A 12411-nucleotide genomic window follows, 5' to 3' on the forward strand; every position below is an offset into this window, starting at 1 on the left:
TTCTCCCTGGATCACTGCACTGTTTTTCTTCCTTCTTCTGGTAAAAAAAACTACAGTTAACTAAAACTTTAAATTAAAACCTTTGTTTAATAGAGACTCTCTTCTACTTTACTATTTCTCCGACTTTTCTGGCACTGTGTTTCAAAACAGCTGTTTCACTCTCTTTCTCTCAGACGGCGTTCCTGTTACCAGCAAAGCATTCATATGAGGATAGGTCACACATATACAGTACACTAAACTAAAGAAGATGAGAATAGGAGAAGAGGTGTGTGCTCCTGAGCAGACCATCCCTTCATGTTTGTTAAGTTATACACTGCTAGGCAAACCAGATTCTTTCTTTATTCTTTCTATAATTTAAGGCACCTGTAAACACAAATCCAGCCTTTTTGTTTGTCCTGAACCTGTTTTGGTCATGTTTCAGGAAGCTGAACTTGACCCATTCATACAGGTGAGCAGTTGCACTGTCTTGGAGAATTTTATTTCTCTGATTTTAGAACCACACACACACACACACACACACACACACACACACACACACACACACACACACACATATCTTACCTTGTTGTTTTAAAGGTATTTTTCTTCATGTAAGGAGTGTCTGTGAGTTTACAAACATTTTAAAGTTTGTACATGAATGAACATCAAAGAATTTATTCATTGTTACCACATTAAAAAGGATACGGTTATTACTTCTGCAGCCATGGTTTATTACATGGTTTATTCATTCATCTTTCATGCTGCTTATTCATTTACAGGCTCACAGGGGGCCTGAAGCTTATCTCAGGGGACTTTGGGCACAAGGCAGGGTACACCCAGGGCAGAATGCCAATCCTTTGCAGGACACACACACACACACACACACACACACACAACAGGCAATTTGGAAACACCAATTAGCCTAATCTGCTTGTCTTTAGAATGTGGGAGGATCCTGAAGTACTCAGAGGAAACTGGCATGTGCGGGGAGCACATGCAAACACCACCCGCACAAACCTAAGGCAGGAATCGAACCCAGACCCTGAAGGTGCAAGGCAACAGTTCTAACCACCATGCCGCCTTCATTTGTTTGATGAACTTTTGGAAGACTATATATATAATGTAACCATATTTCAGTATGATATTGCAGCAAGATATTGTGCTGTCAAAATAATTTTTGCTATGTTCAGATGAACCACAAGTCGGGCACTGAGAATGAATAATGCTTAAAGAGATTGTAATGAGTCACTTTGTGGGTCACTGGATAAATTTGCAAAGGTGCAGTGATGGTGGCTGAGCAGGTCCCCAAAATTAGTGGGAATGAAAAAGCTAACATGAAAACTAATGTTGTATGTTGTAAACGAAATTTTAGAGATTAGATCTGTTTATTCACGGTATGTAGATTTTGCTATTGATGGCCTGGCCCCTGGCGATGAACTTTCGAATGTCGAAAAAGGCGAAAAGCTGCGGACCTGCATTGCCTTTTTCAGTCGTGCTGATGATGGACTCCACTGTGAAGACTGTACATTAGTAATGGGAATTCCATCTCTTTTTAGAGAGATGGTTCTTTTGGCTTGGCTCACTAAAAAGAGCTGGCTCTTTCTGCGTCCAAGTTGCTCCTCATATTTTTTGTTACTTAAAAAAATTTATTATAAAAATTAAACTACTAATGAACTAATAATGTAAAAAAAAGCATACAGTATATCAAATGTTTATTATTTATATGGCGTATTATACTCAACAAGAGTGCTGCAAAAAATTTAATCATAAAATACAAAAACAAAGACCTTTCTCAGTTAGACAAAAAAGGTCCAATCACTGATTGTATGCATTTTATTTATAAACTTTATAAACTATTTGCAATGAAATGCATCCAAATTTTACTGTATTTCCTGCTTTTACTCATTTTCGCACCTTTTCCAGCATCTCGTCTGTGTATTGTCTGTTCTCTCTCCCTCCCTCCTGTTTTTCCGTCCCTCTGTGTGCTGTCTCTGTAACCCTGCCCCTCCACTCCTACTCAGTGCACATACACCACCACACATAATGACATGTAGTTTACCAATCAGGTGTGGCTTGAACAAAAAAAAGGAGAGAGAGGAAAAAAACAACAGTTTTCAACATTCGTGATATTGTGCACCAAGAATTTGTCCCAAGGGGCCAGACCGTCAATAGCGAAATCTAGTGCTACTGTAGGTAGAGGGAGGGCATATGGAGGAAAAACAGAGCTTGTAAACAGAGTAAATCTGGAACCCTTTAGACACCTCTTCGTATGGCACCGATGTTACGTAGTGTATGTGTTGGAGGGGGGCGGGGGTAAAGGAGGGTTGTGAGCTGGGGGTTTGTGTTGAGCAGTCGGTGGGGAAAAAATATTTTTTATTCATGTAGTCTGTGCTTTTATTGAGCTGTATCTGAAGGCAGGAGGTTGAACAGGTGACAAGCGGAATATTAGTGATCCCTGATAATACTGAGCAAACGGTGAATGCAGCTGGAGGCGTAGATGGTGCAGATGTCAGCTAGCAGGGCTTCAATGATCCAAGCATTCTTTATCACCTTCTGTCAGCAGACTCTTAATGACACAATAGCCAATTACTGATCAACATTCTTTCCAACAATAAATCATTAATTTCCTTTTTGTATTTTTACAACTAAGCAATGTGAGCTGTTCCATTCGTAAATATTTCCATTGTGTCTATTTTAAAAAGTTATCAAAGCAGCTAGACAGAGTTAAGTCAAGCGTTCACCACACTTGGGTTAGACTTCAGGGCCCATATTTACAAAGCTTCTTACGTCTAAAAGCTGTTCCCAATTCTAATAACATTTATAAAAGACATTTTCTTAGAATTTTCCCTTAAATTTAGGAGTAAATCTCAGTAAAGATAAATATGATTCACGAAACATCTTAGCCCTAAAAACAACTCCTAAGCCCTAAAAACAGAAGAAAAAATTAAGAGTAGAGAGGAGGACTTTTAAAAGGCTTAAGTGTTTCTATATCAGAGGATAAAATGGCGAAAAGAAGAAATTTTCTCCAAACACTGAACATAAAGCTAAAAGTAAACACTGCTCTTCTGTCCAATTCGCTTTTCTTATCCTTTTACTTCCTTCCATCTCTCTTCGATTGGTGGTTACATACCATCCAAAAGTGTAACTTAAATAGACTGTCCTGCAATCATGTCAATTGTTTAATGCTGAGCCTTTTTGCTTCCATCAATCTGAAATAATAAGTAATAAGATCAGTGGGGTAAATAAATGTAAGAACTTAAATATAGTAATTACTCTGTGGAAACTGGTTGCTTTAAAAGACACTTTAAAATTTGGTTGTTTTAGTTAACTTTCAGATATTTATTTTAGCCTATAACAGAAACTTTGCATAAAGTAGGCTTCATTTATTATATTATCATATATTCTATTTTCACAAATACAAATAGTACTTTCCTTACTAAGAGTGGCTCTGAGAAGTTTCCTAAATACATTAACTAAAGATTTCCAGCTAGGACTTTTTAGGCTAAGATAGGAGCTCTCTGAGAGGCAGGCCCTGGTTATATTTTTAGAGTAACTCCCTAATAGTCAGTTGAGAGTCAACAACGCACAGTCTAGTCACTCATTTTTGTTTGAGATTTGCGATGTACCTTTGTTCATATGTTGTCAATACAGCAGGTGTTTTTTTCCCTGTCAGTCAGTTATATAGAGAGGGATATTATTAACAAAGGTAGTTAGGTTTCAGTTTACACAATTGTTTGCAGAAATGGTTTAAATTTAGATTTAGATTTTTTTTTTTTAAAACCAAATCATGGTTCAAATTTGAAGGCTTATGTTTATGAGTAAAATCAAATTAAATCATTGCAAATTAAGCAACAGTAAATAAAAACAAATCACACAAAGGAGGTAATAAACATTGTGTAATCTAATGTACAGTATTGTGTTGTGAATGATGCCTTGATGCAGATAGGTTACTTTGCACTAAAAAGAGCTGGAAACACTGACTTCACCGTCTAGGCATGTTGTTTAGGCATGTTAAAAATTCTTTCAGTTGGCTCAGTCTTCCTGAACGTTATTTTAAAAAAAAAAGAAATTTAATATTCAATACATTAGAGAAATTTCCACAATTACCACAATTGATTCGAAACGTGACTTATCTCAGGAAGTATTTGGACAGGGTGGCGCTCCACTTTCACTAGTCCTCTCACGGGTGGAATGGTAACCTGAGAACTGTTGTTCATATTTGTGTTATACAGTTTGTGGCCAACATTTTTTAATAACACTAAAATAAATCATATGAGAACTAAGAAAAAAACCAACAGAGTCACCAAAAATTTTTGTTTGTCTTATTATTCAACACTAATGCACAACTTTGTAATGATGGTAATGATAATAATATAAAAAGGTACCCAGTGAATAAAAACAAAACTTTTTGATGCTTCCAAAATTAATACTTTTCAGACAAATTATTCAGATAATTGTTTGATTGCAAGATTCATTTAAATAAACAAATAAATCACATTCCTTCAAAAACACAAATCATAAACATTTCCAAAAAAAAACAAAAGACATTTACTTTCTCACAGTTACCAGGTCAGTAGTATTTCTGGCCATCTTTTTGTCTCTGGACATTAACATAGACAAGTTCACATATGTGTGTGGACAGAAAAGAAAAAAACAAAACAATATTCCATACCATTCTGTTAACTGTTCCGCATATTGTGTCAAAATTCTTCAATTCATGTACAAAAAAGAATCTATTGTATAAAGACTTCTCAGACTTCTCTTTTTTTGTTTGAACAAGCCAACCTCAGTGCAAGATATAAGATTAAGTTAAGTCTATCCTTCAGACATAGTACTTCAGTAATTTGCAAACAATGCAATATAAATGAGCATATGTGTATGGTATATATATAAAGTAGTTCTGTACTAGATTTTAGTTTCTGTACTTTCAGATGCTACCGTATTTCAACAAAATGCAAATAAATACAATTTTATATGTTTAGTGTTGTGTAAAATTCCATGCTCTAGATGTTGGTTAATGATGTTTATCAATGATGTACTGGAAATGACCATCTTATCAACACATTACACTAAAATGTAGACACAATGCTACATTTTATTGTAATATACACACTGGATAGTGATTCAAAGTTCTTTAATTAAATTGCTTGATCATTTTACCAGTCCAATAAAGTGACTGCAAATCAAATGTGTTTCCTTCTTACACATAAACCTTGCTGCTGCTCACTGTAGATTTGGCCGGAGTGTATTTTACAGGATAGTTATTGTCCTCATTTGGTGGACACGAGCTACAAAGGATGGCTCCACCGGCAATGAGAAGTACAGCGCATCCGGCACCGATGTAGAGGCAAGGTCCCAGTTCTCTCCTTTGGGCATCCGTAAGGGCAGGGTTGTAGAAGTCCCTGATGACATCATTTGCAGTCCAGCACACAGGAATGAGAACAAGAAGCCCTGCAATGAGGAAGATGATCCCACTAACGATGGTGATTCTAGCCTTAGCGCTCACATCCTCTACGAAGCCGGTGCATTTGCCACCAATGATGGTTACGATGATTCCCAGGATTCCAACAATGAGGGCGACGATTATCATGGCTCGAGCCGCCTGCAGATGTACAGGAAGAATAAGCAGGGAGTCATAGACCTTACACTGCATCTGACCTGTGGTTTGAACCACACAATCCATCCACAAGCCTTCCCAATAGACTTGAAAAGTCACGATGTTGGCTCCAATGAAAGCCGACATCTTCCAGGCTGGTAGGCCGCAGATGACGATGGTGCCCACATAGCCAATCAGTGCCAGGACAAGACCAAGGATTTGAAGTCTCTGCGATATCATTTTGCTGTAGGAAGGTTAGCGTTCTGTGTCTGTCTGTGAATGTATGCAAAATCTGAGGCTGGTCTTCACTGTCAGTTTGCTTTAGTGTATAGGGAGGAGTGTTTGCTTGACACTCTGGAATTTTGATGTTGATACAGTACGTGAAACCAGTTTTGTGCTTTTCCAGTCAGACTTGTTTTTTGCTATGCCAGGCGACAGAAAGCAGAATTTCACTGATGCAAGGCACCACTCTCACATCTTCTCAACCAAACAAAGTGTGTAGATTTGTGCATGGCTAAACTTAATTGTTCTAGATATGATTACTATACAGTAACTATTTTCTGTTTTATAATATAAGGGGAAAAAAAAGGAAATTGCAGCCTGAAACTTAAAAAACACTCATTACAGTTTTTGTTTGAATGAACTTATCATCATTTGTGGATTCAATATCCTCATTTTAAGCATGCAAAGGGAAAAATAACCTTTATGTTTGGTGAAATATGCAGGAGGTTCCTTTAAAAGTGAATGGCACTCTGGGATCATGTTAGACATATATAGATAAATAGAAGATTGATCCCAAAGTTATTTTCATGTTGTCAACCCCTCTTATTGACTGCTAGACGAAAAAAAATTCTCGGCTTGGTTCCATCATTGTAGACCCCCCTACTCCACAACCACTGTATATACCTTCAATCAATTATCCAATGAACCATATACATTACATAACAATGAAACTATTGATGAGCAGACAAAGAGACCTCATCAAGTCCTCCATTCATACCCCGTTCTCTGCCAGTCACAGCACAAGCTCTCAATGCCTCAGGTCCCTCTCTTATTCCTTAATCCCCAGCAGGTACAAATCAAGCCCAAAGAGGGCCTCTTCTGGATTAATTATTAAAAATTTGTTTACCACAGTTGGACTGCAAAGTAAGCTTTCTAATTGGCTTTAACTGTCAATAAGTCCTTCTTTCAAAGGAAATCCTGTCTGGTGACGAGAATCATCCATATGCATAGCAGACTGATCTTGGCTGTAGCATTGTTGCTTAAATCCAGCAAGAGCCGACAGTGATGCTATAGGAACCAGCCACAGAATTATAGTGCGATAAGTTACTCCGATTGTCCATCCATCAGTTAAGTTGAGACTAACTGGCTAAAAGTACCCAACTTTTGTTGGCAGCAGAATCCTTCACATAAAGAGAATAGAGGCAACTTTTTCTGAGCTACGCAAGGTTCATGCAGTCAAGGCAAGAGAACTGGATTCAATGGTGAACCTCTTCGCTAAATTCTCTGACTGGTTTTAAATGGCGAGAACTGTTAAGGGAAAGATTTGTCAAAGACTTTAAGGGATTTCAAACAAGAATAAAGGAATCAACTTACTGTACCATGAAGAAGAAACAGAAGCGGAAATCATCATCATTAAACTTGTGCATGGAGAAACCTTTGTTGAAGCCATAAAGAAAATCAAAGCCCAGAAGGAAGACACCCTGAACAAGCACAATAGGCTATGCCAGTTGAATGCTTTCAAGAACAAGAATAATGTCCTAAAGGTGGGAGGACAGCTATCTCATCATAAGCCTTACACCATAAAACATCCTGTAATACTTCAGAAGAAATCTCATGTGTCAGCCCTGCTCGTCAGACATCATTATGAGCTCATACACCTCCATTTACCATGAACGAGCTACGTGCAATCAATATATGGATCATAGGATGTGGAAATCTGGTCTTCTCACACATTTACAAGTCTGTAAAAGCATGTTCATGTTGTATGTTACATGTATGTTTTTAGCCAATAAATTCTGGCAAGAATGGAAACAGGAATACCTAATAAACCTCCAACAATCAGAGAAATGGCAAAAGACCTCACAAAACTCACAATTAGATGATGTAGTAATTCTACAAAATTACAGTGCACCAAGAAATGAGTGCAAACTCGCCAGGGTTGTGAAAGCTCAACCTAGTGCAGATGGCAAGGTCAGAAAGGTGAAACCTCTAGTCAGTGACATTACAAAGCATCTCAAAATCACTAGTAGTTTAAGAATTGAGCTCAAAGTCTATTTAGGACTGAAAATATTCCTACCTCAAAGTAGGACATGAAAGTAATTTATAAAGCGAGGAGTAGAACTGCTCCAAGGTGTGTGATGGCACTTTTTTATGACACTGAAAGCTGTAAAGTGGACTGCACGTTATAGTGGGTGTTGTGGTTTTAAGAAGTTTTAGTAGTTTTAAATGGTAGTAAAGCGAAATGGTAAAGTCAGAATGACTCGGTGCAAGATGTTATCCTAATCAGACTTCTTCAGTCACATCTTTTTAAAGCCCCTATTATAGAGCTGTGTAGGAGTTTCATAATCTGATCAAAAGGACTTTGAAAACAAAAAAAACGAAACTGGAGAGAGGATGAGAAAGTTTTGCCTGCATAGAAGGAAGTAATAGGTAAAGAAATAATCAACTAAAAGTTCTGTTTGTACTCTTACCTCTAAAGATGTAAAAAACATAATGCTGAGGAATGTCAAACGTGGGTATATAATGTGTGTGCCATGGATGATGCCTATAATTCCATGAATGCAGTGCATAGTTTAATAAGTTATTTTAGACACTGTCGACTGTGTCACTGTTACAAAGCTTCACTGTTATTATAAAAAAAAAACATACAGTCACCTGAGAAGATAACATACAACATGTTTGTTACTAGACGTTTGTAACTGGATGTTTAAACAAAATGATTTCAATTTTGTCCAAACGTCTTTTATTAGCTCTGTGTCACTCAGTGTTACTAAAACGTCTCCTCTCCTCTTGCGTCTCTGCCTGAACGGCATTTCCTTGCTACGCCTATCGCCAGTTAGGACACCCCTGAAGATGTCCCAAATTTTGGTGGAGATAGGAGTGTTTTTCTATTTTAAGAATCTTGATAAATAACTTTTACTCCTACTCCTAAAAAGTAGGACTAAAATGGTGAGACTCTCAGGAGTGATTTCCTACTCCATAAAGGCCCAGAGGTGTTTGTTTAATAAATGCAGAAACTTAAAAATGTCTCTTTTACTAAAAGACACAAAGTACTAAGCACACAACTCATAATAGTGTAAAATATAATTCAATATATTCAGATTCAACAGTGCTGTGCTCAGGGCCCTGAGCGAGTTGTAGTGTTGACGCCCTCTAAGGGTAGGTCACTTCAGGAACTTGAACTGGATTTTAATGTAAACTACAGTACATGTTCACGCAAAACTGGGATATTAGTAATGACTCTACAAGCAAAAGCAATGATGCTGTTTGATTTTAAGGAACATAACATTTTGTTAAATAAAAATAATAATGCATCAATGTCATGCATAAAAATAAATAAATATGTACATTAGAAAATGTGTGGCAAACAGAATTTAAAGGTTATTTTAATCTAGGTGCATCTTAACTTAACCTGCAGGATTAGTTTAATCTAAGAAACTGCCACTAGATAATACATTTAGATTTTGAATGTAAATGTTAATAAATAAATGATTTAAAATCAGTATGTCATAGCAGGAGTGCAGTAGGTATATTTCAATTCACCTCAGCAGACTGAGAGAGAGAGAGAGAGAACACTCACGTGGCGCCCTCTGGCAACAGGTGCCTTAGTTAATCATCTTAATTCTGGTGATATCTCCTGCATCTGCAGAACACATTTTCATTTGCACATTATCCACACACTAGTCAGCCAATCATATGGCAAAATTAGAATACAATCAAACACATCAGTACTATCATATCCTTTCTATGTGAACCATGCAGATGTGGACGTAATCATATTTGAAATCTAAAAAAAGTGTGAAAAGAAAGTTTAACTTATCATTTTAATAAGGTAGACAGATAGATTAATGTATCATACTGTGATAAATAATTTTATCACAGATATTGATAAATAATTTACAGTATATAATTAAGCTATATTGCACAAATAATTATGTTTTTATTAATATCAGAACAATTATTTTAGCCATAGGTGATTGTAAGTGTGATATTGCTTTTATACACTGTCTGGCAAGGAAAAATGGTTACATCTAAGTCAACCTCAAGCTTTTATTATTGTGTGTAATGCGGTGTCCCATTCATGTGTGAAAATAATTCCCAGGACCACTCAATTTGTGTACTATATGGCCATGCCATCAGAAAAGAAAAATGTGATTGATGTGATTCCTTGTTCATTAAGTACATTCAGGTCATCAGCTAAGAAAATGTATCTTCTGTCATGAAATATTTACATTACATTATAACATTGGCCAAATAACCTTATCCAGAGCAACTTACATTTATATCTTATTATACTGTGCAGTACATCTGAGCAGTTGAGGGCGCTTGCTCAAGGGCCCTGCAGAAGCAACTTGGTGGTGGTGGGGTTTACACTTGAGGCCTTCTGATCGATAGTCCAATGCGTCCTTAAAAGACATGCATTTCTCCAGCGATGTCATGCACTCCTATCTATAAACAAAAACAAAACTGCTCAGCACACCCCCAGTGGTCTTGTGGAGTGTTGCCCTAAGGGGCCAGTGCACCCCAGCAGCACAAGAAAAACCAACACAATACTGGGTCAAATGTTTTGCATTGCAATGTTATGTCTATATGGTGTATTTACAGAAACATACAGTATTTTCAGTTAAATAGGTGTTATTACATACAAAATCCTCACACCTGCTGTACATTAAACATTTAAATTGATGCATAAATGAAGTTCCACAAAGTGCCATCGCACAAAGGTTTTCACAAGCCTAAAACTTATAAACAAATAAGCATGCAGAGACACTGTCACATGTAAATGCACTTCCACAGAGGTGCATTGTACTCCCTAACATTGTATATACAACATAACATTGTCCTGTAGTTGTGATTAGCTTGCTGTTTAAAACACATGATTGGACCAGTGCTGGTATTGAATTGTTCTTGAAAGACAAACAAACATACATATACAACTTGATTATCAACATATATTTATAACAGTTGTTCATATTCAACAAATCAATTTCCAGATATTTATTTATTTATTTTATCTTTTATCCTATTAATGTAGGATTTCTTTTTAGGAATTCTTTTTACAGATTCAGCAAATATATATATATATATATATATATATATATATATATATATATATATATATACATTTTTTTACAGAAAACAGGGCCAAAAAAGCTACAAGGACAATATGTCTTTAAAGTTATTCTCTAATATAGACAATATTATAATTAATAATCAATATTGTAGATAATATTATTAATAATATTCAGAGTCCATCATTTTAAATGTTGGAATGTGAAATGTACTTTGCTAATTATGTTTATGTTTTGTAAGACTTCATTTACCCACATGTAATCATAGACTACATAAAGATACATACATATATCCTATAAAAAAAAAAAAATTAACCCCAACTGGGGAAACCATTAAAGAGTGTTTACCTAACAAATAGACTTCTAATTATTTTAGAAGTCAAGAACCATTAATTATTTAAGAAACCATTAAAACATACAAAAATGTTTTTTTTTTATATTTAAAACTGACAGAAATTTTTTTTAAAGTCTTGGTATTCGCTCTGTGATGTCTCAATCTTCAAGCCAGAATGTATTCCTTCCTCATCCCTGACCAGCAGGGGTTTGCAAGTGCTTAGTAAAGATGAAAGCTTTAGATTCATCAGTATCATTTTGTTAAACCAGTCATTCCTTCATTCTTTGTGCAGTTTACATGCAGATTTAAATGTGTTTGTTCTAAAGCTCAGCAGCTGCTTCTGTATGTGCAGATGAATAATGCTCCACCCAAAACAAGGAGGACTCCAGCTACCCATCCAATATAGATGCAGGCCCCCAACTCTCCCTTGCTTGCTGAATTAACGAGAGGATCGTTGAAGGTCTGGATGATGATGTATGCTACCCAGCTAACAGCAATCAAACAAAGAATCCCTGCAATGATGTAGACCACCCCAGCTACTATACCAATCCTGGCTTTTCTATTCCAGTCATTACGGAAGAAGTTGGTACATCTGCCCCCAACGACCATTAATCCAAAGGCAACAAGTCCAGCAGCAGCAGAGAAGCAGATCAAGGCTCGACTGGCCTGAAGGTATTGAGGTAGAGCCAAAACCGAGTCATATGCTTTGCACTGCATTTGTCCAGTGCTCTGTAGCACGCAGTTCATCCACAAGCCTTCATAGTAAATCTGCGCTGTCACAATGTTGGCTGCTATGAAAGCCGACATCTTCCACATGGGCAGAGCAGCTACCAGGATGGTACCCAGGAAGCCCAATACAGCCAGGAACGCTGCCAAGATTTGCCGTCCAATCATTGTCAAAAATTTAAGCTTACCTCTTTAGTTTTAACAACTAAATTAATGCGTGAGATAAAAAAAAAATGACATGCAGCAGTAAGAACGATTCACTTTGTAAAAGTAAGAAGGAGTGGATATTCTGTTTATCAGAACTGCAGTTTCCTGTTTGACAGGTTTCTTTATTGACTACTTGTAGTACAAAGAAAGAATGCAGGAGTGAACGTAGCAGGTGAGTGAGAGAGAGAGAGAGAGAGAGAGAGAGAGAGAGAGAGAGAGAGAGAGCAACCAGTATTGTATGTGCACGCTATACAAAGGAGAACACAAGAGCAGCA

General features: G+C 36.7%; 1 protein-coding gene across 1 annotated transcript; it reads right to left on the reverse strand.

Moving 5' to 3' along the window:
- Positions 1 to 4328: 4328 nt before the first annotated feature.
- Positions 4329 to 12174, reverse strand: LOC128507703 (claudin-4-like). The gene is made up of 2 exons (XM_053478770.1): positions 11542 to 12174; positions 4329 to 5829 (listed from the first exon to the last, which is right to left on the reverse strand). The coding sequence occupies exons 1-2, from the start codon at positions 12095 to 12097 to the stop codon at positions 5180 to 5182; spliced, it is 1206 nt and encodes a 401-aa protein (XP_053334745.1). The 5' UTR covers positions 12098 to 12174; the 3' UTR covers positions 4329 to 5179.
- Positions 12175 to 12411: the final 237 nt, after the last annotated feature.

This window comes from Clarias gariepinus, chromosome 19 (assembly GCF_024256425.1).
Source record: "Clarias gariepinus isolate MV-2021 ecotype Netherlands chromosome 19, CGAR_prim_01v2, whole genome shotgun sequence".
Classification (NCBI taxonomy): Eukaryota; Metazoa; Chordata; class Actinopteri; order Siluriformes; family Clariidae; genus Clarias; species Clarias gariepinus.